At 60.3% G+C, this 27,587-nt stretch overlaps 1 protein-coding gene across 1 annotated transcript in view; it reads right to left on the bottom strand.

Moving 5' to 3' along the window:
* Nucleotides 1-27,587, bottom strand: part of LOC114507648 (dipeptidyl aminopeptidase-like protein 6) — a 158,400-nt gene that overhangs the window by 86,143 nt on the left and 44,670 nt on the right. The window contains exons 4-5 of the mRNA XM_036010294.1: nt 26,214-26,288; nt 6,469-6,521 (exon numbers count right to left, since the gene is read on the bottom strand). Coding sequence (XP_035866187.1) covers nt 6,469-6,521; nt 26,214-26,288 — 128 coding nt within the window. The remainder of the gene's footprint in view (nt 1-6,468; nt 6,522-26,213; nt 26,289-27,587) is intronic.

The raw sequence follows: 27,587 nt of genomic DNA, 5'->3' as shown, positions 1-27,587 counted from the left end.
ACACGTGTCTAATTCTGGGACGCTCCAGCCCAAGGCCGAGAACGCACAGGCACGGGCGACTTCCCCGCCGAGCCCACTAGGTGGCGCCCACGTCCGGCTGCAGTCCGGGCGGCCGGACCGGACTCGGAGCCGAGAGGCACCCGCTGCGCCGCCCTTCCCGGGGGCGCTGGCGGGGGTGACCGCGGAGGAGCAGGCCCCGGCGGGGCGCCGCGCTGCAGGCTTCCTTCCAGACCGCCGGCCTCCGCTGGAGGTCGCGACAGTCGTCTCCGAGGGCGCCGGTGAGCGGACGCCTGCCTCCACGTCACTGCGTCTGTCGACGGGACTGGGAAAGTCATGTGTCAGGGGACAGCCCTGTCACTGGCTCCCAGAGGCAGAAGGGTCATTGCTGGGCTCCCAGGACAGGCCCGGGGGTCACTCAGGGGTGGGAGGGGGTCAAGGAGGGGCGGGGCCAGCCGCCCCGGCCGCAAATCAACGCTGTCTTTCTCTTTTTTCTTTTCTTTTCTTTTTTCTTTTCTCTTTTCCTTTCTTTTTTCTTTTCTTTCCTTTTCTTTTTTCTTTTCTTTTCCTTTCTTTTTTCTTTTCCTTTTTTCTCTTTCCTTTTTCTTTTTCTCTTCTCGTCTCCTCATCAGAGGATATGCTTGTTTTGTGTTTTTGTTTTGTTTTTTTCCCCATTGCCTTCAGACAGAGAGACAGAAACATCGACTGGCTGCCTCCTGTACATGCCCAAACTGGGACTCAAACTCACAACTTAGGGATGTGCCCCGAGCGGGAATCGAACCCTCAAGCTTTCGGCTGCAGAAGAACAATGCTCCGACCCGCTGAGCCACCCGGCCAGGGCCACCCGAGCACCCCGAGGAGCCCCTCCCGGGTTGATCTGGGGCGAGGCGCAGGCAGGAGCCTCCTTAAGGCCAGCACTGCCTCACTCCTTCCTTCGCTTCCTCCACCTGCCCACCACCCCGCCCCACCAAGGAAAGTCCCCTGGGCGGCAGCCCATTCCGGGGACAGGGGTGGGCCTTTGAGGGTCCTGACGTGTCATGCAGGCTTTCACCTCATGTTCAAACGGGCTTGTTTGTGTGGACACTGTCCCGGTGCGCCAGGAGTCCTGGAGGACAGCAAGCAGCTCACGGGGCTGGGGCGGCGGGAACAGCTCCCCGTGCCCGTGGCTGACGGTGTTTCTCCTGCCGACAGACGACTGTTCCACGGGAGGCAGAGCAGGGCCTGAGGTGCGGCCCCCTCTGGGGTTTGTGCAGTCACGCCGCCCGCCGCCCTGTCCAAGCCCCTCCCAGCCAGACCCCTCGCTCTGACACCAGGAAGGAGGGAGAGGGGCGTGTGCCTGGCAAATGCATCTCAAAAACCATTCTGCAGCCCTGGCTGGCGTAGCTCAGTGGATTGAGTGCAGGCTGCGAACCAAAGTGTCACAGGCTCGATTCCCAGTCAGGGCACATGCCTGGGTTGCAGGCCATGACCCCCAGCAACCGCACATCGATGTTTCTCTCTCTCTCTCTCTCTCTCCTCTTCTTCTCCCTCCCCTCTCTAAAAAAATAAATAAAATCTTAAAAAAAACCCACTTGTGCACATTCTGTCCAGAAAAGCGGTGCATCGGCCACGAGGTCGCCTGCAGTTTAGCACGAGAGTAAGTGACGAGGTGAAGCGAGCAGACGGTCCCCTGGGAGTCAGGTCGTGGGAGGAGGATGTGGGAGGAGGGGCTTCAGCGCGGGGGGCTGGAGGCTCGGGAGGGTTTGGGCACGCGGTGCAGGACGCAGGGAGTTTCTGGGCTGCACGGCGGCGGGGTGCGCAGGAGAAAGGAGTGAGCAGAGGCATCGGGGACGCCCAGGAGCCCGCTCCGCTCGGGGGCGTCGGTCAGACACCTGGTGGGCGTCTTCCTCCTCTCGGGCTGCAGGCGGGGAGCGCAGCTCCCCCCACGGAGCCGGGCTCTTCGCCCCCCTCTGAGCCCCGGGAAGCCATCACCATCCCTCTGAGCCGACAGTGGGGTCGGAATGCATTTTCCGTCCAAAGGCAAGGCGAGCGTGGGGAGGGGCGATGGGTCCGATTTGGCCGCGTGACGGACGGTCTCGGTGACACCCCAGATGGCGTCACTCACCGCCGCGGGTGCTCGAATGCACCAGCTCGGGGTTGCACAGCGTTCCCTATAGCCTCCGTGCGGACCCCACGGGCCGGGCACTGCGTTTACACACACACACACACACACACACACACACGCACACACACACCCAGGGTGACCTTGTCCAGGGAAGCCACGGGACTTTCCCACGATGGCACTGGCAGAGCAGCGGACTGGGGACTTATCCCAAAATCTGTTTGATTCTAAAGCCCGTGTTCCCACGGTAACACTGGACAGGAGTCCCCGTCCCCCACCCCGCAAAGAGGCAGAAGCGGGGAGAGAGGAGGGGGCCGGGCAGGGAAGGGCGGGCAGGGAGGGAAGCAGGTGAGGCGGAGCCCGCGGCCCGGGCGCTGTCCAGAGTCCTGAAAACCCGGGCGAACAGGCAGCAGCCACAGACACACGAACTGCCCTTTTCAGAACTTCTCTTTCTTCTGCATCCTGCCTCCACGCTGGCACGTCCCCAGGGTGTGCACGCCATGCTGTCCACGCAGCCTCTGGCGGGCAGGGTGCGTGCTCCGTGGAGTCCAGGCGTGTCTGTCTGTGTGCAAGGCCCAGAGGCAGGGTCCCGCGGGGCGTCAGGGGGGTGGAGGGGAGTCACTCTGCCCTCCCCGTGAACTCGCTGCTTCGAATCTCCTCCCGCACCAGGCGCAGCTCACAGCAGGGTGCAGGCTGCCTGAGATTTAATTGCAGGGACGTGCCACACAGACACTCGGAATCAGTCTCCATCTTCCAAGACAACACCAGCTTCCCGTGATCACGCGTGGCTTCTTCCACACTGACGGGGCGCCCAGGCCCATGGGGTCACGACCCCCCACCAGGTCTCCTAATTGAACCGTACTGCTAAGCGCCCCTTCCCTTCCGCCTGCTCTGTGCACGGGCATCAGACTGATTCGAGCCTGCTGTCTTCGTCTGCTCCAAGCGCTCAGCACGCTCTTCCGCAAAGACAGGTCACGCTGGGGTGGCATCTACGTGCCCTGTCCTCAGGGTCGCCCACCTCATCCCTGCCCAGGCGGGGTCCCGGCTGCACACCCCTGGCTCCCGCCCGGCCCCCCAGGGATTCCTGGAAGATGCTGGCCCCTCGCAAAGGCAGCCAAGCTGTTGGGTGATCCCCTCGACCCGAGCTATCTCCTCTCTGCCTGTGTCTATTCAACAAACAGCAACAAATAAACTTGATCTAAGAGAACTTCCTCTAAGGCTCAGCGCACACCCCAGACCACCTTCAGGAGACCTCTGGTGCCCGCAGCCCTCTCCTCTCCTGCGTCCAGGGTTTCAGACACTCGTCCGAGGCTCGAACCGACCTGCGCGCCTGTGTCTTCTCTTTCCGACCAGAGTTGGAGCTTCTGAAGGGCGGCAACCCTTGTTTTTGCTACTCCCAACACAGCACCTCGGCCAGTATCTGTTGACTTAGTTCCCTTTCGTGCTTCCGCCGCGTCTCGGCAGGAAAGCCTGCAACCTAATTGCAGCAGGTCCGACTGAGACAAGAAATAGTGAATATTGAGAAGTGTGGATCGTGGAGGCCGCAGGTGGCTCTCTTAAGAGGGAAGTGAAAAATCACATCTAATTACCTGCGTGTCGTGGAACAACCCTTCGCTCTGAGGAACTGGGAAGGGGGGATTTATTACGTACTATATCATGCCTTTGCTGGTGACAGAAAGGGCTTGAGCTGCCTAGAATGTAACGCCAGACAATGTTTCATTATGAGGCCACAAATACACCTTGGCTGCATGCTGCAGTATTAAAAATTAACATTCCCATTTGTCCCCTAGAAGCAAAGTTCTCTGCTGTGTCTTTGGTATACATCATTCCACTTGATTTTTAAAATGTGCCTATTATGTGGGCATTGTTGTCATTTTTCTTAAACTGTGGAGCCCTGGCCAGGTGGCCCAGTTGGTTGGAGTGTCATCTCAATACACGAAAATGTTGGGGGTTCAATTCCCAGTCAGGGCACATGCCTAGGTTGCAGGTTCGATCCCTGGTTGAGGTGCATATGGGATGCAACTGATTGATGTTTCTCTCTCTCTCTCTCCCCCCCCTTCCTCCCTCTCACCACTCTCCTCTGTACCCCACGCTGACCGGTCCTGGCCCGCCACCTGCTTTAGCACCTGCCGGCTAACATCAGAGGGGTCTGTGAAAAACACCTGAGGCCTAGCAGGTCCCCCAGGTCGGAAACCCCTTGCCTCATCAAGAGAAAGATTTTGCCCATGTTGGGGAATCATCCGATAACTCATCTTGCAAAAGTGATTTTGGGGCGAAGAGGGAGAGGGGGTGCGGAGCGAGGCCATTTCTGGATGCACAGCGTCAGTGACAGGGTGACAGCAAGGCTCGCGGGCTTCCTCAGCCACCAGACCGTGTTCCCGTCCATGTAGCAAGTCGTCCGCTACACCTTCCACCTGCCCCAGGGCTTGGGGAGAAAGCGGCTACAGTGTACCTCAGGGGTCCCCCGCCCCCTCATCGCAGGGCACACACGCACTAGTCACTAGCATTCTGTGGCGTGCGCCCCTTCAAAAAAAAGTATTCGATTTTTTGCCGATCTGACCAAAAGAAATAGGTATCCTTTTGATTCGTTCACACTGGACGGCTGCCATTGTGTTGGCTGCTGTCATTTGTTTTTTACTGGATAGTCTAGGGGAGAAGAGGCCGGTGCCCCTGCCTGAACAGCCCGGCATTGCGTGTTTGAAGCATTCTCGCGGCACCCAGCTGGCCGTCCCCGATGTGACCCCAGGGGCTGCTTTGGGAGCGCGGGGCCCCGAGCCAGCCAGGCCCGGGCTGGGGTGCAGCTCTGCGGGGCGCCCGCTAGGAGGGGTCGGGTGGGCAGTTCACCACCCGGTGCCCTCGCTGACGCCGGAGATGAGGACGCTGTTCTTTTGGGGTACGGGGGTGAAGGTACCTGGGTGTCAACCAATAAAAACGGTGGCAACCACGATCACCGTGATTATTTTAGAAACACCCCAAAAAGCGTATTATCTGTGGGCATCCTGCATGGGGGACGGCGACCGTGAGACCATCACCGGGTCCCCCCCCCCACAGGCCATTTTGGTCCTCGGTGCTCCCCTGCTTTGGCAACCTCTTGGGCCAAGTTCTCGGAATCGGTTTCTCCCTCCCAAGTTCCGGCGGGGCAAGCCGAACACTAGCGCCGTGGGGACGGGAAGCGTGACGTGCTGGCCGAGTCTGGAGTCCCACGGATTTACATGAGGCGGCACGGGAGAGCCGGCTCCGCCGTAAATCGTGCCGTTCCCAGGAGAGGCGGATAAATCTCGGGGCACGGTGACGTGCTGCCTGTCCTGACCTTTGCAGACGCGCATCTGCTTGAGCAGCAGCAGAAGGGCCAGCCACTCCTGCTCGGAGAACACTGGAGTGTCGGCGTGAAATATGCTCCAGATGAGCGATGCCCGTGGACAACAGAAACCGGGAACCCGGGGGCCGCGTCTCGCCTCGCCTCTGCGGGGGTCCCTCTTCATTCGGAGCCCGGGGGAAACGGTTTTCTCCACGTTGGTTTTCCGGAGCCCCGCCCTCCCTCACACTTCCTGGACCGAGTGGGGGCGGGGCGGCTGCAGACATTTACGAGGGGCTAACACTCTCTCGTGGGGTGATACGGGTTGGGACCCTGGCTGGTTGTGCCAAGTGTTTGCGGGGAGAACTCGGGGGCCTCTGCCTGGTGCTGCAGACAATCCCTGAGCACCCCCCGTTTCCCAGGACACGGAGAGGAGCTGTGGGGGGTCTGAGGGAAGAAGGTGGGCTGAGGAAGAAGGTGAGGGTGGGGTGACGGGAGGGTGGTGAGGGGGAAGGAGGAGGAGGAGGGGGGGGAGAAATAATAGAAACACAAACAGGAAAAAGCCATCCCTGCCCCGTCCCTGGTTCTGTGACTGTCTCTCTCTGTGTGTCCCACTCACCACACGGCTTCCCCGGAGCTGAGCCAGGTCTTACCGTCTTTGGGCTCCGGAGAAGACCTCCCTGGGGACAGGCCCCTGGTCACGCATTTTGGAGGGGCTGCGTGAGCTCGGGGCGCCACCCTGTTTACCACACGGGGGGGGGGGTCTCAGGGCCAGTCCCCCCGCTGCACTCCCGCAGCTGCTGACCAAGCCCAGCGGACCGGACCAGAGTGGGGCTGGGAGGGGCTGGCGGAGCGAGGAAGGGGCTTCCCGGGGGGCCAAGTGCCGGGGACTCAAGGGGCCTGGGGAGGAGTCCCGGAGGCCCCACCCCCTGCCGTCAAAGTCAAGGCGCCTGCTTCCCGCCCTTAAACTCCTAACAACCGAACAAGCGGTCAAGTGTTCCGCCGTGGGCGCTGTCCTGCAGGCTTCTCGTGAAAAGAAAAACGGAAAAGACAGAAACAGAGAAAACCATCTTACCCGTGAGGAATTTTGCTCAGGACATAGTAGCCAGTGTAGGAGTGCTGATGGATCTGAAACAGACAGAAAACAGAGCGGAATGAAGAAGTGTTGGGACACAGCGGGGGAGGGGGGGCCGGGGGCGCGACGGGACTTCTCGGATGGGGGGGGACAGGAACACAGCCGCGGCGGGCCAGCGGCAGGCAGCTGTGCCGGAGCTTGGGGCGGGGGGCAAAACCATTTATTTACCGGGGAAGTGAATCTGCTAGCCCTGTTCCGCTTTCTGCCTGTGCCCACCGTGTGCTGGGCACTGTTTGGTCTCCATGGCGACCTGGCTAATTAAATCAGGGGTCCATAGTCCGGCTCCATGCCGTGTGGTTCAGAACTAATGAGGACACGGTGGCCGTCGGAGGTTGACAGGAACCCGTGCACTCGGGGAGTTTTCTGTAAACGACGGCAAATTCCCAGCGTGTCCTTGGTGGGTGGCAGTAATGGACCCAGACGGGATGACTGGGGCCGCGGCTGTGCCTCTGTGCGGTCAGAAGCGAGTTGTAGATAAACGGACAGCTCAGGGCGAGGCCGGGGGTGGGGGAGGGGGCGTGGCTTCCAAAACGAAGGTAACAAAATAGCCAGAAGAGTGTTCCCTGAGTCCCGTCATCCCCCCAATCTCAGCTGCCCCCGGGGACCCCTCGCAGACCATGTTCCTCCTCCCTTTCCCGGTGTAACTCCTGCCAGTTGGCACCGAGGGTGGGTGGGGGCTCAGGGGCACGCACTGGGGGCCCCCCTCTAAGGACAGGGGCTGACACACAGGACACCAGAGAAGAGAGATCCCATGCAAAGCGCGTGTCAGAGAGGGGACGCGTTCTGGCGCCCGGACAACCGAGGCTTCAGGAATGGAAGCGCAACCCAAGCGAGATGTGATCCGGGGTCCGTCTCTGTCTAAACGCACCGGACAGGGCCTGATGGAAGGGCGCATCTCCTAGCTCTCGAGTGGCAAGTCCAAGCCGTGGACCGAAAAACCCGGGATACCGACAGATGTGATACACAGGCAAAGTCGGGGACACCCACTGTCTTTCCTGGTGAAAGGCTCATTTCTGTGATTTATCCAGACGTGGCGATTTCAACTCATCCTCTGGTCATGCCATTCGCAAACCCACACCGACACCATCCCCCTGCGTCCCCCCCCTTTAGGGTCCCCAAGGGACCCTCCAAGTCGGCCCTGTGGTGTCTTCCAAGGGGAGCCAAGGAGAAGAAGGGAGACAAATTAAAATAACCTCGTACGGGATGGCGGGAAGAAGAACGGACTCTCCGTTTTCAATCCTCTGTCTGTCTGTGGTCAGGCAAAGAGGAAAGGAGGCCCGAGAGGATGGGAAGTGTGATACAATATCTGGAAAACAGAACCACTAACTGCACGGATTCAGAGAAAAACGAGAAAGCGTCCAGAAGCAGAGAGAGCGAGAGGACACCTGAGAGGCCGGATCTGCTGGGCGTGGGTGTGCACAGAGCCTTCCAGAAAAAAACTCCGGTAAGTGGAGAACCTTAGGAATGAAAGTGCCATATGACTGGCACGTTCCTCCTACAAAATGGGGAAATGGAAGGAAGAGGAAACAATGTTCTCATTTCCAGGGTGAAACAATCTAACAGCCTCTCCCACAAGGCAGCCCCTCCCCCCGGAGCCCAAAGGCCCAGACGCGCAGGGTGGCAGCCAGGCTTGGAGGTGCACACAACGTTTGCACGTGCGTTTGCACTTGCATGTGCACGCCGCCATCCTCTCGGAAGGCTCAGGAAAAGCTGCTCCTCCCGGAAAGGGTTCGCCCTGAGAAAGCCCGTCTTTCCTCTGTGGCCTCTCTGCATCGGTTGCATCTGCGTGTCTGTCTGTAAAACAGGCCCCGAGCGCTTCGGATCGGGGCGGGGGCGGGGGGGGGTGGCGGGAAGAGAAAGCTAAGCGTTGGCGTTCGCAGGACCGTTGCTGTTCTAAGCGTGTGTTTTCACGAGTTCGTGAGTTACTGTGGTTTCTTCCCACACCAGAGGGTTCCCCCGGGAAATGAATGAACCTGTGAAAGCTGGTTTTGCAAAACACCGTTCACGGGAGGGGAACACCACTTCAGCCAAGTAGTGTGGTTTGATCTATCGCACAAAACGGTTTGGTACTCTGGTGTTCCATATTGGTGTGGGGGAGGAAGTGTCAGGTCCGGGGTGCGTCCCGGGGTAAGTTGATACCGGCCGGCTGCTTGTGTTCCGAAACGCCCCGCCTTGTGCCTACATGCTCCCACCCCCACCCACTGAGCCACACTTCCACCTCCCCGTGGGGCTCTCCCGCCTCCGCCCCCCACGCTCGCCCACTCCCACCCCCTTCCTCTCCACATCGCCCAGTCCCTGCGGTGCCGAGCCTGTGTTCCTGGAATACCGTATTTTGCCTTGTATAAGGCACACCCATATCTCTGGCCCCAACTTCCAGGGAAAAAAATCTTTCATTTAATTTTTCAGTTCAATTTTTTCTTTATTCTATTTAGATGCTTGGGGTTTTTTTTGTATTATCAAGGAATTTAGTGTTTGTTTTGAACATATGATGGTATGAGAAGTTCTATGTAACAAATTGCTATAAAACTCAAAACAGACACCAGGTACTTTAGGGACTTCCCCACGTATAAGGTGCACCCCTTATTTTTCCCTCAAGAATTGGGGCAAACCTGCAAGAATTCTGTGCAGCCCAGCATGGCACGGAGACCTCACACAGCCCCACCCCCCCCGCCCCCCCCCCCCCCCCCCCCCCGCGGACCAGCTTCCACCTCCACGCTTCCCGCCTCGGGCCGCACAGGCACCCGGACTCGGCATTCCCGGACCGAGCTCTTCCCCGAGCGCGAAAAACCCGCTTCCGCTCGGATGTTTCTGACCTGGCGGTTCTTCTGGGTTCTTCCTCCTCCGCTCCGGTGCGTCTGCCCTTGGGGGCACCGAAGTCTTTCTCAAGTCCTGCCCCCTCCATCCCTCCGGCAAGTGCCAGAGGGCAGCCTTCCGGTCCGTCCATCTGTCCATCCTCCCAGCGGAAAGAGCCACCCGCATTCCCTTCTGAGACTCAGCTCTGGGGTCCCCGTCCCTGTCCCTCGGCCTCCTGCTGAGCGTCAGTAGCTCCTCGGCCACTCGGGACCCTGCCTCATGCTCCCCCCTCCCCCTGCCCCTTCTCCCACAGGTGTAGGACAGGCATCTCCTGCACTAAAAGAGAGAAATGCCTGGCCTCATTCCCTTGCTGTTCTCCCCATTTAATGACCTCGGTGGCTAGGAAGAAAGTCTACACGGCCTCCTTTCTAGTTACTTCTTTATTTTTAAAATATTTTATTGATTGATTGATTGATTGATTGATAGGGGAAGGGGGAGAGAAAGGGAGAGAAACACCAATGTGTGGTTGACTCTTGTGCGCCCCCTAGTGGTGACTTGGCATGCATGGCAGGCATGTGCCCTGACTGGGAATCGAACCGGCGACCCTTAGGTTCACAGGCTGGCACTCAATGCACTGAGCCACACCAGCCGGGGCTCTCGTCACTGCTAACCCACTGGCACATCTTCCAGTCCAAGGGGACTTCCTGCTGCCACCCCAGAATGGCGTCCCCTGATCTCCCTTCTGCTCGGGAGGCGTCTGCAGCCCCGTTCTGACTCGAGCCGGTGCTGCACCCATGCAGGGGGATGAGCGTGCCACGGCGGGTGGGGGAGCTCAGAGCAGGGTCCCCTGAGCCTGGGTCAGGGACGCCGTGGCCGGAAGAAGGCCGTCTGGGCACTGGGCTGTCCCCTGAAGCTGACACGCAACAATACTGAATGCCAACTGCCACTGACAAACGAGTTAAGAGAGAAAAGACACAAGGCGCAGCAATGTGATGTGAACGGAGGCTGAAATGCTGGGGGAGAGGACTGGGGACGAGACAGTTTGGGCAGGGGCAAGAAAACGACGTTTGGGAAACAAAAAAGGAAGGGAAATGACCTGGGTGGGAAGCCAAGGACGAGAGAAAATAGAGCCTGAAGGACGGTAAGGAAAACAGCTCCGGAAGAAGCTGGGAAATGTGCGGGTCCCCGCTTTGAAATGGGGGGAAATGGAGGGTGTGCCGGCGGGCCTGTCCCCTCGGGGCACAGGACCTTCTGCTGCGGAGGGAGAAGGAGGAGGACACTCGCCTGGGCTCTAGGGGCGCGTGGCCCCCGTTGTACTGGGAGTGACCACGCGGTCGGCCCGGGAGGGAGAAAGCAAGCCCCGCCCGCCAGACAAGGCACTTCGTGGAGACGGCGCTCCGGGGAAGTTCTCCTTGTCTCCGGAGGGCATTTCTGAGAGCGGCTTCACGTCACGGGCAGACGGAGCACGGCACGTCACTACGACACGCGTGTACTTGGGTGTGGTGTTCAGACGCACACGAACACCCGCGATGCCGTCATCACGGTCCCGGTAACGGACACGCCCCCGCCCCGAGTCTCCTCGCATCCTGATGACCCTTGAAGGAGGCAATGAGTTCCAACAACAGAGGCCGCACCCCACGTCTCCCCAGCTCCCGGCGGGGGCGGGGAGAAGGAGGCAAGGGGACAGATGTCTCGTGTTTGCAAAAACGCTTCACGAATTGCCACGCGGACCCAGCACGTTCCTAAACCCTGGTCTTGATGCTCGCATCTAAAAGCCCCACCCCCTGGTGCTAGCAATCCGTTCCCCCCACCACCCATCTTACAATCCGCCCGTCACCCAGCAGCTACCCTGCCTCCGAGAGGCCCATTCTGGGGCGGCTGAGGCCCGCGGGGCCACGGGGCAGGTGGGGCGGGGGAGCCTCCTCCCCTCCCACCTGGGCCCTTCTCTGCATAATTCAAACAACCAGCGCATCTTCCATTGCGTGGCCGGGACAGGAGGGAAGCAGTTCATCCCATTTTTCTGGGAAGAGACCGGGAAGATCTCGTCTTGGAAACTCACTCCCTTAATCACCGCCTGGGGAAGGAGACTCGTGGAGGGCGTTGCCTTTTTCCTGGGAGGAGTAAGACGGAGAAGCCCAAATACTCCTGGGAAGGTGGCCAGGCGGGCGGGAGCCTGGACAGAAAGCCGCCTGGGACACCCCAGAGCAATGGGGGGGGGGGCTGCCGGGGAGAGAGGGGGCCGAGGGGCAGCGGGGGTCCTGCTGGGGTGTAAAGAGCTTCCTGAGTAAGTGTGGGTGGCTGCCATCTGGCCCGAGGGGAGAGGACATTGGCCAGCACCTGCTACGAGGAAATCATGTCAGATGGGGAGGCTAACATGGGTGGTGGGGGGGCGTTAAAGCTCCCCCACACTGGAAAGGCTCAGCAGCCCCTGGGGCATTGAAAGGAGGTGGGGAGAGGTGGACCGAACCTGGTGGCGGCTAAAATTCCTCCCCGTTCAGAGCGCCCCTCAGGCCCCACGGAGGACTGCCCCAGCTCTCGGCCCTCCGCTGGGGCTGGGTGCACACGTGTTTGCATTTCCCTGCGTGGCCCAGAGACCTACTCCTACACCACGGGCTCTGCCCCCCACAGGTCAGACACGACAAGCTCCTGCTGTCACAGAAACCGCTTACGCCCCTGGACGCCCCCTTCGCTCCCAGGGCTCCGCAGAGATCCCACCTCGCGGCACAGCCGGGCCCTGCCTGGGTCTTCATCTCCTGAGCCACCCCCGGGTGTCCCTGGGCACTGCCCCCGTGAGCCGACACGTTGCCCACACAACGTAGCTTCCTGCCCCGCCTCGGTCCTCGCTCCCACGGCTGGTGATCCGGTGAACTCTAAGTCCCGACGGGGAAGCTGAGTGACGGAGGAAAACCCCCTGGAGGAGCCAGTGGTCCTTCCCGGGGGGGAGGGGTCCTCCCCTCTCAGGCGGAAGGCATGGCCACCCTCGCGCTCAGTCCCTGAACTTGGCACGCGCGCCTGCGGACGCTGCCAGCTTCTCTCATATCCTTTTCACGAAGTCAGGCCCCTCGTTGTAATGACTTTTAAAGCGATTTTTCTAGAGGACCCCGAGTAGCTAACTGGGCACGCGTGGAAATCTTTGGTAAAGAGTCAAGATGTAAGAGAATCATTAGGAGAAGACTCAACGGAAGTGAAACATTCTTGGTCTCCTCTCTGGTAGGACGACTTTCCTTCCCAACAGTGCGGGACCTGCCGTCCAGCTAGGGCCACCGTGCTGTCACCGCGGGTGAGGTTTCGTGTCACTTTATCCCTCGTGGCGGAGTCAGGCTCGTGCACGCCTCATCTGCTTCGCCCCCATCCACTGCTGGCGGGCGCTGGGGCTGCCTCCGCGCCTCAGCCACTGTAAACAACGCTGCAGTGGACACCGGGGGTCAGGCCCCCTTTCAAATCAGCGTTTGGGTTTCTTCGGATAACCCCCCAGAGGTGGAATCCCTGAGTCATAAAGCTGAAGTTCCACTTTGCAGTTTTTGAAGCCCTCCGCTGCGGAGGCCGCCACCGGCTGCACGTGTGACCCCCTTACATCACTAAGGGGTTACGCGCTCTGGCTCTGCTTAGGTGACGTTCTGGAAATGACAAGCCTGTGGGGGTTGGTAACAGACGGCGGGGCGCCGTCTCCTCGGCCAGCCACCCTGGTGACTGTCGGTGACGACAGATGACGTCGGTGTTTTTCCTGTTTTGTTGAGTTTATCGGGGTGACTTTGGTTCATAAAATCACGCAGCTGTCGGGGTGCAGTTCCATGACCCATCGTCTGCCTGCCTATCGTGTGTTCCCCACCCCAAGTTTCTTCCTGTCCCCATTCCCCCCCTTACTCTCTTCTCCCTCCCCTCCCCTCCCCCTCTGGTGACTACCACACTGCCGTCCGTGTCCCCGAGTCTTTCTTCTCTTTGCTTAGTCCCCTCACCCTGCTCACCGCCCCCAAGCCCCGCCCTCTGACCGCCGTCCGTCTGTCCCGTGTCTCTGACTCTGTTTCTGCTTTGCCCAAGTTAGCGCCTTTGTTTATCAGATCCCACGGGTGAGTGAAATCACACGCGGTGCTTGTCTGTCTCTGGCTGGCTCATTTCACTCGGCACAATGCTCTCCAGGTCCGTCCGTGCTGTTGCAAAGGGTGAGATTTCCTTGTTTGTTTGTTTGTTTTGCAGCTGCGTACTATTCCACCCTGTAAACGCACCGCACTTTTTCACCCGCTCGTCCTCCCACAGGCACTGGGGCTGCTTCCCAGTCTTGGCGGTCGCAAGTAACGCTGTAACGAACATACGGGTACTTCAGTTGTTTTTTTTGTTGTTGTCATTCGGCCCTCACCGGATGGATACTCGCTGAGCTACAACACTAGGTTTCTTTGTCTTCCGTTCCGAAGATGATAATCTGTTTCTCTCCTGAGCCTCTAGTGTTGCTGACGGTAATTCTGCCTCCCATCCAACTTTTGTTCTCAGACAAAGCCCGATACACGATAAAGACCCCCTAGAGTTCTGAGCATCCTTGTTTGCTTTAGGAAGCACGCCAATTCCGCCGGCGCCCTCTCAGGCACCGCGCGCCAGGATGCACGTGAGGCAGCGGGCGCCTGACCCGCCGGCGGGCGCCCGAGTAACACGGAGGGGTTCGGCAAGCCTGGCCTGGAACCGTGTTCCGTGGTTGCCGAGGCGTAGCTGCAGCCTTTGTGTGCCACGGCGGCGGTCATCTATTTATAACGCTGCTAATTTCATGCACTAGTGTTTCGCTCTCGGAATCAGCGACAGTGACAATGCCCCTGGGTGGCCAGCTGGAACGCAGGCGATAGTCAGGGTGCCCGTGTCACCGTGTCCGGGACACGAGCCACGGCTCCAGGGGGAGGGGGCCATCAACAGCCCCCGCTGACAAAAGTGTCTGCTCTGAGCGTCTGCGAGTTCAGCGTCACAGTGTTTCCATCGGTGCGTGTCCGCTTCCCCTTAGAAAGAGGGTCGGACCTCGGGGGGAGGGGTTGAGTGAGCACCGTCTCTTGGTATACAATCCAGGGCTTGGGATTCCGGTGTGTTTGTGGAGTGCAAGCTCCATCGCGTAGGCAAACGGACCGTGTGGGTCTGTGACGTCTTCTGGGGTCTGAAAGAATCTAAACGTAAAACAAGGACCCAAGGGGCTGCTCCCTCCTAACTGTTGGTGACAGGTTGAGCTATGGTGTCCTCCAGAAAGATGCATTGGCGTCCTCACCTCTGGGACCGCCCACCGTGGCTTTCTTTACAGAAGGAAGTAATCAAGCTAAGATGAGGTCCCTCGGGTGGTGTCCTGATGAGAACGGGATGTTCAGACCCAGAGATTTGGGACGGGGAGACGCCGCGTGAGGCTGGGGGCAGCCACCCGGCACACGGTCCCCCACGGCCTCAGAAGGAGCCACGCGCCCCCGCCCTGACGGTGGACACCCGGCCCCCAGAGCGGGAGACGCACCCTTCTGTCGTGCAGAAACCGGGCGGGGGACCCTGTGATGGCCGTCCCAGCAAACGAAGGAACTGCTGGGGCTGTGTGTGACTCACAGGGTGGTGAGCCACGAGACGGGCACCCCCCTCCGTCCATCCTTGTCTCTCATACGTGTCCCTGTCCCACCAGCTGTCCCACCCTGCAAGGCCCCAGGGTGCCTGCCTTTGCCAGCCCCACCCCCGCCGCTGCCTCCGAGTCCTGGGACACGCCTGCCCCCCCCCCCCGGGGGGGTTTAAGCACGGTGAGTGGTTCGCACATGCGTCACCCGACAGCTGGCACAGCTAACGCTGCCACGAGCACTGCCATTCACAGCCTCCTTCACCTTCCGCTCCAACGTACCCTCCGCTAAAGCAAATGGGCCATGGAGGTGAATTTCTTGTGCTGCCAGGAATCCGAAGAAATGCACTTTGTCTGCAATAAAGCTGGGTGCTGTGACTCCCCTCGAAGCAGCTCCAACCCGCCCCGAGCGTCTGTCTGTGGAGGTCCGCGGGTGGGCGCGGGGGGTCCCGCTTCAGAAAACAGCTCGTGCTCCATGTGGTTTTCTCCAGGTTCTGCCTGCGTCAGCCGCCTGCATTTCGTTTTCCTTCTAGAAGGTTCGTGATGCCAGGCTTTCTCTTACTTTCCACGCCGTTTGCATCTTCACGTGCAGTGGACGTAAAGACATCGGGGATACCTTGGAGGTTTCCTCAAAGCCGTACTTGCGTCTTGTTACTGTGACTTGGGGGTGACAGCCAGGTGGTCACCAGGTACTGTGCCTTCAGCTCAAATGCAAATTCCAGTCCCTCTCCTGCACCCTCCGAGCACCCAGCTGGGCCCCCTCTGAGCACCCAGCTGAGCACCCAGCTGAGCCCCCTTAGAGCACTCAGCTGACACACCCTCAGAGCACCTGTCTGAGCTCCCAGCTGAGCACCCTGCTGAGCACACAGCTGAGCACCCTCAGAGCACGCTCAGAGCACCCAGTTGAGCACCCAGCTGAGCACCCTTAGAGCACTCAGCTGACACACCCTCAGAGCACCTGTCTGAGCTCCCAACTGAGCACCTGGCTGAGCACCCAGCTGAGCACCCGGCTGAGCACCCTCCGAGCACCTGTCTGAGCTCCCAGCTGAGCACCCGGCTGAGCACCCAGCTGAGCACCCTCCAAGCACCCACCTGTCTGAGCTCCCAGCTGAGCTCCCAGCAAGTTGGGAGAGCCCCCAGGCAGCCCTCCCTCCCAGCGCGGAGAAAAATGGGCCGGCTTTGCTTCACCGATTCTCGTAATTCGGGTCAGACGCCCCTTCCCGTCTGAGACTAAAAGGAACGCCGGAGCCTGGGAAAGCGAGGCCCACGCGCTGTGAACGGGAGGGAGGCGAGGGTGTGCGTGCGGGAGGGAACCCGCAGCGGGACCCACCCCCCCACTCGCTCCGCAGACTCGAGGGACGGAGCGGAGACGGGGCGTCTCCTGTGCAGGGGTGCGGGCGGGGGGGGGGGCACGCAGGCAGGGTGCCGTGCAGAGAGTTAGAGAGTTTGCGGACCGCCCCCCCCTCACGGTGGGAAGGAAGGCCGCTGGCCGGCACCGACCGCTCTGCCCGGCCCTTACGGAATAGCACAGAGCTGCTGGTGCTCGGTGCTGGGGCAGGGCGACGGGCAATGGGGGCGTGGGGCGTGGGATCCTAGTCCAGGACCCTGTCCCCTCGGCACGGTGACTTTGGGGACAGGAAACGCCGGGACGGAGGGGCAGGAGGGGAAGGAGCTGACGAGAGACAGCGGGGGTTGGGGCAGTGTCAGGAACCCTTCGCTGCTCTTCAGTGACTTCCCACACTACTCGGCTGTTTTCAAAGTCAGCATCACACGAACACGGGACTGTCGCCATCGCAAGAAATCAGTCACGCAATCGGGGGTTGCAAGGGGTCTTTGCCAGCCCGCCCTGCACTCGCCCTGGGTCTGGGAGCCGGCCCGAGCGGCCCCCAGGAGTCTGGGTGCAGCGGGGCCACTTGGCACAGCTCAGGGCAGAACCCACCCGGGACCCTCAGGGCCACTCCCTGCAGCGTCTCGGGTCCCAGCCTCCCACGGACAGGTCTGTGTGCGTCCAATCACCAAACCACATTGCACTCCTCTCGGACCCCGAACGCCGGGAACGAGGAGGCACCGAGGGCACTGAGGAAGGCAACCCAAAAACACAAGAGAGGGCGTGACTCCGTCAGAGGCGGCGAACGCCTTGGGAATTACGAGTCACAAGCAGTGAATAGGACACGGCCCCTCCCCCGCAGGGACCGTGGGGCCAGCAAGGGGTGCGGGTGCCCAGGCGCAAACTCACGGGGGCACCGTGATCTGCCGGAGCGTCCCCTACACCGGGGGGCCCATGCGGATGACGTGTCCCCGGGTCTCTCATTAGAGAAAGAATCGGAACCTGTCAGAACCGACCGTCTCGGCAGGTGCTGCCGGGACACGCTGTCATTTCTGCACTTTCCCCGCCAGGAGACGGACCAACAGCTCGTGTCCTTGCAAAGGGCACCTTGCAGTCCCTCCGTCTCGGTGACGAGGCTTCCAGACCTGCAGGTCCCACGCGTCCCCTGGTGACACGCTCTGGGCCGGTCACGTGTCCTCACTGCAGGGCCTGCAGGTGACGGCTGTGGACCGTGCTGCCCAGATCACGAGCAGCACCACTCTGGGTAGCGCTCGGGTCCACGGTGACACGGCAGGGCTGTGGCCTCTCCAGCCCCCACCCCGGTGCCCAGAGCCCCGAACAGTGCTCAGGTCGTCCTGGCTGCGTCCTGAGGGCAGCCAGGGGCACCCCTCCGGAGCCGGCTTGAGGGCGGGGCCCGGAGGCAAAGCCCCTCCGTGTGGGCAAGGGGTGCGTTTATTTATTTTGATGCACGTCAGTGGTCACCAGGGCCTGAGACACAGCACAGGACATCAACATCGTTTTTTGAAATGAGCTTGTCCTAAGATTCTCAACAGTCCGCCAGAGCTGACGACGGCGGGTCCAGTGTCTGAGACCAGCTCACGGTTGGGTCGGCACAGCCAAGGAGCACAACCCGACTTTCATGGTGAAACTGCGTGTATTTTTTTTCCTTTTAAAGATTTTATTTATTTATTTTTAGACAGAGAGGAAGGGAGGGAGAAAGAGAGAGAGAGAAACATCAATGTGTGGTTGCCTCTCACGCGCTCCCTACTGGGGACCTTGCCTAAAACCCAGGCCTGTGTCCTGGCCGGGAATCGAACTGGCGACCCTTTGGTTCGCAGGCCTGCAAGCCATCCACTGAGCCACACCAGCCAGGGCAGTACCTGTTTTTTTCAACAATTCATGGAAAAGCCCCCAGGCCCCGGGACCCGGGGGACGGAGCGGCAGGCACCAGGAATCGTTAACAATGCACAGCGCATCATCATTGGAACGAGACGGTGCCCGGTGTCCGGCTGGACCGGGGCTATTCACACCGGATCCTCAGGGAGTGCGGTGACTGACATCCACGCCCCAGGTGCACGCAGCCCCAGCAAGGAGCGGCGGCTCCTCGGCAGCGCCCGTCACACCTGTCATGTGCCCTGGCTGCGGGCATCACGCCCTGCCCACGATGACCTTGCAGGACTAAAGACAAGGCCACAAAGCTCCCGGTTCAAGCAGCTGATTCCCGGCCCCCACGCCTCCCAGCGCGCAGCTCAGTCTGGGGCCTGGATGCCGTCCGTCCGCAGGGAGACGTGCCCCCTTACTTCGGCACCTGCGGCCAGCCTGTCCGAGGCGGGCACGGACTCGGGAGCCAGCCACACCTGCCTGGACTGGGGTGGTTCCGGCTGTCCTGTTCACGTGGGGAAGCTGGGTCTCGGTGGCTCGTGGGGTGAAGGTCGGCCAGGGAGATGGTCATGTACGTCACCGTGTGTTTATAAAGGTGAGGCGTGCAGAGGCCACCCTCTGTGCGCCCTCTGGAACCCGTGTCCTGGGGCCACACTGGCCTCCCCCAACCCCCCGCTCCCGCCCCCCAGGGCCCACCCTCAGATCCCTGGGGCCCACCGCACTTCCTCCTGCCCCTGCCTCCATGGGACCGGCCCCCCTGCTGCCGGGAGCCCCGATTTTACGCCCCACCGTCTGCCCTCCTTGTTATCCCCACCGGACACCGCACTAACTTCCCGACGGCATCTTCCCAGCGGAGAGTAGGGCCCGTGGGGGCGAGGACCCGGCCAGCGGGGCTGGTGGCCGGGGAGGGAGTGCCGGGCTGGCACGACGGGCTCTGGGCTTCCTCGCCGTCCTCCTCGGGTGCGCGCATGGCACTGGGGGGGGGCGGGGGGGGGATCTGAAGTGCGTCCAAGGGGCGGGGGGTTTGTTTCTTCTCTGCGTTATTTTTGGTAACGTGTTCCCAACCCGTGCTTCGTCCTCGGCCACGCCTTTTCTCCTCCTCCTCCTCCTCCCCTCCCGGCCCTGACAAGCGGTGATTGCAGCGGAACCGGCATGTGCGCATTCCTCCGGTCACTCTGTCTCGGCCAGCCGGTGCGAGCGCCCTCTGGGCTGTCCAGGGGCCCAGCAGGTGGGGGGATGGGAGCAGGTCCTGGTCTGGGGGTGGAGAGTCCGTCTGGGGCCAGGGCGCCAGGGGCCTCCAGGAGGGCGGGAGTGACCTCTCCCCACCTCTCGCTCCGCGTGCGGCCGGCGCCCCCACCACGTCATCAGGGCCTCCTTCGCCCGAGGAGAGGGCAGACCAGGGCACCCTCCTTCTCACGCCCCACCCTGAGGGCCGCCCCTGACTCGGCACGGGTCCAGGTCTACTCCTCAAACCCGGGACCCGCAGCCCAGCCCAGGCTCCCGGAGTCTGTCCACCTGCAGCCGGCTGAGTGTGCCCTGCAGCTTGTGTACGGGTCTGGCTGCTGTGATCCCACCCGGTGCACCCAGCCCGGGGCCGTTTCTGTTTGGACGGTGGGGCTGCCCAGGGAGCCGCACACTCTTCATCTTGGGGGCGGGGCGGGGGGGGGCGGGGTCTGCTCCCAGCATGCAGCGGGGCACACGGTGCGATCTGCTCACCCCCGTGGACGCCCTGTTACCAGCTCCTTCCAGACTTTTCCTTATCTCAGGCCCTCTTCCCAAAGAGAGGCCCCGAGAAATGAGGATGAAGCCTCCTGCGATGTCCCCATCGTCACCAACGATGTTGTCATCGTCCCCGCCGCCATTACCTTCCACGCTGGCGCCACTGCCGTCAGCAGGGTCGCCAGCACGGTCCTTGTTATGGCCTCCTCCTCCTTCCTCCCCCGCCTCCTCCTTCTTCTTCCTCCTCCCTCCTTCCTCACCTCCCCCCTCCTTCCTCACCCTCCTTCTTCCTCCTCTCATCCTCTTCTTCCTCCCCCTCCTCTCCTTCACCACCATCACCATCATCACCGGCACAACAGTCATCTCTGTCCTCAGAGACCACCGTGATGGTGATACCCGTGATTCCACCCTCGGTCTGAACCCTAGTCTGTAGTAGCAACAGCTCCTTTCTGTTCTAACCAAAAGCCTTTCTGAAAGGTAAAGACCCACCTGGACGTGTGCGGTGCTGAAGTCGCACCAGGGGGAGCAAGTGGCTGCCCCTCCTGCCCCTCCTGTCACCGTGTCTGCCCCCTGTCCCCGTGGTCTCTGCTGTGGCCATCCTGGCTTCTCTGGCCTGTCACCACGAGGCCTGACAGGGCCAAGACACTTCACGAGGGGAGGGCAGCTGCCAGCGTCCGTTTTGCTGGTGGCTGATACACACGCGCTGGCTGGGAGGGCTCGTCGGTTCGAGCAAAGCGCAGCGTCTGCCTCGTTGGGACACGGCGGCCTATCAGCCAGGCAGGGGCCCCTCCCTCCCCGCCGGCATCGCGCTGTGGGACATGCTGTTTATTCCAACCGGTCTGAATGCTGGGGTGCCCGGGAGCTCTAAAAAGTCCCTAGAAAAGGATGTTTGCACTTGCTCGAGATGGAAAAAGACAAAAAAAATAAAACCTCTGGAAATTGGGAAGGATGCAATGTTTGGTCACTAAAAACAGAATTGAACCTTGACCTCTGACGTGGGCTCCTGGTCTGTGGAGCCTGCCCGTCCCAGGGTGGTGCTGCTATATGGGGGGGGGGGGGGCGTGTGTTTCTGCTCCGTTTCTGCCCCCCTACGCCCTCTGAGAACGGTAGGTGGCCAGAGGCACCCCCGGACACGGACGGTTTTCGCCCAACAAGACAGTCCAGCTGTCCCTCGGGGGGTCAGCAGCATTGCCCCTCACGCCCTGCTTTACTGAGCCGAGGACCCCTGCGAGCTGACGGTCTGGGGGGAGGTGCCTAAGGGAACAGGGCCCTCTTTGACGCTGACCTTCCCCTGAGCACATCCCCGCCCTGGGTCAGGGGGCCGGACACCTCTGTGTACGTAAGAGGACCAGGGGACCGGAGAGGACACTCGTCACAGGAAGAACGGAAACTCCTTTGGTTACTGACTGCTGCTTCTCTGTGTTATCACGAACCACGTCAGTGTTGATCCAGGTTCTAGCCTAGGTGAGCCCGGGTGGCCGAGCCGTGGGGGTCTGCCCGTTTGTCCTGAGGAAGCGTGTCCCGCCGGGCAGAGGGCAGACTCAGGGTGTGTGAGGTGAGGGCCACCCTCCCGCACCTGCAGGCCGTCGAGGGGCCCGGGGAAGCCACGTCACTCAGTGTCGCTCTGCGGCTGGAGTGTCTCGCCCGGCAGCCACCAGCTCCACGCGGCTGTTTAGATTCAGGTCACGTACAGTGAAGTAAAACTGTAGACCGAGTCAGCCACGCTGGCCATACCGCTGGTGCTCCTCGCCACCGTCTCGGACACGCAGACACGGAGCATGCTCATCACGGTGAGACGTCCCACGGGCCACCGTTGCATCAAAGGAGGCACGGAAGTCAGCAGACAGGACGTTTCAGAAAGGAGTCTGGGCCCTGGCCAGGTACCTCAGTTAGGTAGAGCGTCATCCCGATGCACCAAGGTTACGGGTTCGGTCCCCGATCACGGCACGAGCCAGAATCGACCAATGAGAGCACCACTAAGTAGAACAGGTCGATGTTTCCTCCTCTCTCTCTCTCAGATCAATCATTTAGAAAGCAGACTTAAATCGGTCTAAAGAAGGACTTTGCCCCAGTCAGAGCTGTCCAGCCTCGGCCGAGAGGGGTCTCCCGGGAAAGAACCCTGCGTCAGTGGAACAGGCAGTGACGTAACGGGAAGGGCTGTCCCCGGGAAGCTGTCTGCACAGGGTCGCACACACCTGCCCGCCTCCCTCAGCCTCCAAATGCCCGGAGTTCTGCGACCCACGGTAGGTAGACGTGCATGAGGAGAGAGGTGGGCACGAGGGGCGTCAGGAGACCCCTGCCCTACACGCACGCGGCGAACGAGCCGAGCCACACGCTAGGGAGGGCGGGGGCCATCAGAGCCCCCAAGTGGTCTTCCCGACAGCGCAGAACCTGCACCCACAGCCCCGCCTAGCCCCCCGCCAGGCAGTGAAAGCCGAACAAACACCAGACAGAGCAGCCAGCACGCATGGGGACAGACAGACTCAGGGGACAGGTAAGACGACACAGATCCGGGGAAGCGATTCACCTGGGCCGTGGCTACGCCCGGAGTCCGTTTTCCACGGACAAATGGCTCCATGAGCCTCGACGAACCGATCACCGTTGGACGGGCCTCCTGCTCACGAGTGGAGCAAGCATCTGTCTGTCCGTCCGTCCGTCTGTCCCACAAAGCAGCAAACCCGAGGCGATGACGAGCCACAGCAGACACAGAGAGAGAAAGTGCCTGCGGTTTTTGAACATTACGATCCCCATCGCACATCACGCATGAAACCTCTCATGTTGGGAATGTGCACACATCACGGAGGCTCGAGGCCCAGGGGGACGCGGCTGCGGGAGAACAGCCGCCTGTCTCTCGGGGCTGAACGTGACCTGCGGGCCTCCCCACCCCCGTCTGAGGGGGCGGCGAGGAGAGCCTTGGTGGGAGGGGCCCCGGGTCGGCCGTGTGCCGACCAGCAAGGCAGGAGACGTCTCCGTGAGGACAGACACCCCCCCCGGACCGAGGGCCGCTTCTCGGTGGAATTCCGAGCATTAACTGGACCTGGAGCTCCCTGGGGGCTCAGGGGGCCTGGGGGGTGGGTGTGCGGGGGGCCCGAGGGGAGCACCCCTGCCTGGTGTCACCCGCCCTCGGAGGGAGGGCGCTGGGACCCAGGAGGGGCAGGGCCTTCCTGGGTTCAGGCCTTCCTGCCAGCACCTTCTGGAGCCAATCTAACCAGTGACAGACCCCCCCCCCAAGTCCTCGGTGGGACCCCCGGGGACAGAGAGCTGGCACCGACTGAGCCGGAGGAGGAGGGCAGGCAGCTGCTCCGATGGACTGGACACGCGGCCCGGGCCGCAGCAGAAGCAGATGCCGCCCGGAGCTCCCCTGACCTCAGGTCTGCCTGCAGCTGCGCCCCATTATCATCTCGGGGAGCAGATGTGACTGCAGGAAAATTACTGACCAGAGCCTGCCCCCACCCCCGCCCCCCCCATTCCAGCTGAGGACAGCTGCCCAGCGGGGGGCAGTGGGGGGTGTGTGCCTGTTAGCAAAGCCCGAGGCTGTGTGCGGTCCTCCCCGTTGGCATCCGCTCCGAGCTTCGGCCAGCTCCCTGCGAGGGGCCGGTGAGGCCGTGCGGCGGGCGATCGCTGCCAGGCCCTGGCTCCTGGCCCCCCCCCCCCCCCACCGAGCAGGGAGAGGGAGGCAGGGGGGCTAGTGGGAGAAGGGCCCTGGGGCACAGGGGTGGGCGTGGCCTGGACTCCCCAGCAGGAGTCACGGGAGACGCGGCAACACACCGTGAAGTTTTTGTAGCAGAAGCACCCCAAACGCGTGCACGGGGAAAGGAACCACGTTCCAGAGAAGCCTCAGGCTCCCTCCTTAGGAGTAAAAAAAATATACTCTCCTTTCTGAAACCACTCTCCGAAGGCCGCCCACTGTTTCTCGCCATTTCCATGACGTTCTAGAAAAGGCCACACTATGGAGACAGAAAATGGACCCGTGGTGGCCAGGGCCAGGGCTCGGGGGAGGCCTGATTACGAGGGGGCGACAGGAAGCGATTGTCTGGGGTGATTTGTGGCGACGGCTTCACATGCCTGTGCAGGTCTTACAACACATAGAACTCTCTCACACACACACACACACACACACACACACACACACACAAGCTATAAATGGGAAGCTTCCCCTTTCCTATGAAGGGAAAATTCAACTTTGCGTCACGCCGTAGGTAATCTGCTCCCACACTGAAGTTGGGGAGGACATAACGACAGGCTGGGGGTACCGTGACGACCAGTCCATCCATCCATCCATCCAGCCATCCCTCCGTGCGCACCCTGGGCTGAGCGAGGACAAGCCGCCGGAGGCATCCTTCCGCGACTCCGGTGTCCAAAGCCTCCTTACCTAGCGCGGAAGGCTCTAGAAGATTATTTAGCAGAAGGCACCTCTTACACGCTCGCTTAACACGAGGGCGTGTGGCTTCAGAGACAGCGAGTTGGGGGAGCTGAGGCGGCAGCGGCGTAGGCCAAGGGGATTCCCGGACACACACGGCGGGGCCGACGTCCTATCCCTGGCAGCGCTCATGGCCGGGTCACACTCCAGTGGCCGAGGGCAGCGGAGGGCGGCCTGGCCTTGGTGACCGGGGCCTGTGTGCTCGGAGGGTCCACTGGGATGACCGAGGGTGCGAGGCTGCATCTGGGGACCTTGAAGTCCCGTGGGGTGCAAACAGAGACCCCCGCCAGCAGCCACTGTGGGTGCCCAAGGGGGTCACTGACCTGTGTGGGTGGAGGAGGAGGGTTTCCTACTGGGGAGGCGCTGGCTGTGTCCCCTGAGCAATCGAGAACAAATCCACTGTCCCATCCCCGTGACAGTCCTGCAAACACCTGCTGAGGGATGCTACATTTCGGGTGGTTTCCCAGGGCGACGAGGGGGCTGAGATGCTCCCTCATCCATGTGCACCGGGCCCCTGGGCCTGCCGCTCAGAGAGGGGGAGGCAGGGGCTGGGGTGGGCCATGCAGAGTCCCAAGGCTACAGGCGACCTTGGGGTGTCCAACCTGAGGCAGGTGGGCTGCATGCGGCCCAGGATGGCCAGGAATGTGGCCCCACATAAAATCGTAAATTTACCCGAAACCTCTTTTTTTGCTCATCAGTTTTCATTAGTGTTTGTATACTGAATGTGTGGCCCGAGACAACTTTACTTCTCCTGAGCGTGGCCCAGAGACGCCCAAAGGCTGGACCCCCCTTAGCCGATCACGTCCCCTGACTCCCCACAATCAGACGGAGACAAACAGTCATCCCAAAGAACTTGGATGGAGGAAACGAAAAACTTTTCCATAGTGAACATTAACAACCCCCTCCCCCCCCCACAATGGAAAACTAAAGCTAGAGAAAAGACCCACATTGGGAAGAATGAAGTTAAATCTCCAATAAAGAGAATCCAGGTGTCACTTACTTTTAAGAGAAGTTCTAAAAACACTAGAATTGGGCTTGCACCTCCATACCTGCCACCCCTCGGGGCTCCCGCAGGGGATGGAGCTCACTGGCCCCTGCGGCCCCTGTGAGACCTCACTCCCTGACCCGTCCCGGGGCCGCCCAGCCTGACCCGCAGGGCAGGCACCTGCCCGTCTCGGAGACGCCGCGGGAGTCCGACCAGAACCGTCTCAGAGGAAGGCGAATGGCCGTGAGCATCCACGTGTGATTTGCCAGAAAATAAAGTTCCACTCAGGCGCATGTCCAAAGTCGCTAATCTCTCATGAGCGAACCGTCTGCTGCATGGATGCCAGTAAGTTTTACTGTCTGGCTCATGTGAAATGAAAGAGCCCAAGCTAAGTTTAAAACATGAGCCGGTTGAAAGAGAGAAGAGAAGGGAGAGAGACCCAGGTGTAGGCAGCCGCGAAAGCCCAGGACGAGAGTTTATGGAAAACGTCGGTGACAGTTTACGGGAGGCTCACAGGTGGCATGCTCCAAGCCGGGATTTATATGGTAAGAGCGGTGCGTCCCCTCTCCTCCAGGGGACAGTGACGACAAGGAGAGAGTGAGCACCTTCGCGTGGTTTCGGGGGACGCTGCCGGCTGCTTTTTTGTTCCTGGGATATAATTTATGACGTGATTGAGGAAGAAAAAAAAAAACAACAACAAACCCAACCGCCCTGCAAAACAGGTTAAGATAAATCTCTACAGAAATACAATGCCTCACCATCTCACCAAGAAAATCCTGTAACAAGACCCTAAAAGGAAGGCTATTTTTTTTTTTCTGTCACAGGAATGTTTATACCCTTTCTCTCTCCTAGGTGGCAGTGTGGCATAGAAGGAGATGATTCCAGCACCCGCTATTTCAGGGGTCCCAAGGTGACCAAGAATGAAGATTCGAGGGGCCACACTGAATCACGTGTCAGAATCGAGAAACAATCTTTTTCTGGGCAGAAAAGGCGTGGTACTCACGGGCTCCACGTTGTAGGAGAAAAGCGCATACTCTTTGTCTGGAGATATTTCGTATCTGATGGCTCTCAAGGACTCCTGAAAGAAAAAAGAGCAGAGGGCTTTAAAGCATCACATAGAACATAACTCGAAGTCTCGTAGGGACACTCCGCTGGCTGGGGCTGTTTCCAAAAGTTCGCTCACAAAACCAACAGGCAGCCAACTCCCTAATGCCTGTTCAACGTGGCTGTAACCCTTTGCTAACGGCATCGTATCCAGTACCTTGATGCTTCCCATCTTACTTGTATTTTTTTCAATTTTCAGCAAGACAATCCTGAATGTAGCTATTGAAATAAATCCATTAGAAACACATATAAAAACAAATCACCTTTGCTCACGAGACTCTTCATCTCTATCTATAAACACACTTTCCTTTGCTCACTCTCGTAGTTCGGAGTTTAAAGGAGGCAAATCTCTCCCTAAAACTGTATCATATTCTACCCACGTTTTGGCGACTGGCTTCTTCGCCAGGATGGGCGACGGCCCCACAAGCCCATGTATAGAGGACTACCCGTGCGCAGGTGCTTTTACACAAATCAGCCGATCGAAAATGTTGTTTCCCTTCGACTTTATGCCCCCTTGTCTGCCGTGCTGGCACCGCCACGCAGGCCTCCATGCCCGGCCGAAAGAGCTCTCGGTTCTCAGTCGAGTGTGCGTCGCTCAAGAAATGAGCGCAAAGCCACCAGCAAACACGTGGGTGTGTGACCACAGCTGACCGTGACCTCTATTCCGCGTCTCACTGCAGCTTCTTTCTCACTGCAACGGTGACTTGGAGGAGCAGCTTTAAAGCAACGGCGTTTGCTGGAATTAGAGGCCTTTCAACATCGCATAATGCTCCATAGTGTGGCCACACCTGAAGTTACTCCTCGGTCCGGCTAAAGGGTGCTTACACTTCTTGCTGTTCATAGCAGCTGTGATGGACGACGTCTCCAAGAACACTGAACTAGGGAATGCTGCTCCCGAGGCAAACTCAAGGCTCGGTTCCTGCGAGCCTCTGGTCACAATATTGCTTGCTGTCAGCCGACCAACATATAACCTCGTCTGAGGTGCGTTTCCGTGTAAAGACAGCTTACAGAATATATACACTGTCGGTTCGTTAGCACGACTCACGGCGAACAGCCGTGTAACTTGTGCCTACACGAGGCTCACAGGAACACATGTGTTTTCTCCAGAAGGCACAGCACAGCCTTTGCACACTTTGGAAACATAAGACAACACTGAGCGTGATTTCCGGGGGCTGGGGGTGTATGTGTGTGCATTCTAACCAGCACAGTTACCTACAGACGAGAAAGGTGTGAAAAACGCCGTGCCCCGTGGATCACAAGACGGAGGCTTGCT

The sequence above is a fragment of the Phyllostomus discolor genome, chromosome 10, assembly GCF_004126475.2.
Source record: "Phyllostomus discolor isolate MPI-MPIP mPhyDis1 chromosome 10, mPhyDis1.pri.v3, whole genome shotgun sequence".
Taxonomy (NCBI): Eukaryota; Metazoa; Chordata; class Mammalia; order Chiroptera; family Phyllostomidae; genus Phyllostomus; species Phyllostomus discolor.
The sequence above is the reverse complement of the archived record's forward strand: the minus strand, read 5'-3'. Positions and strand labels throughout refer to the sequence as shown.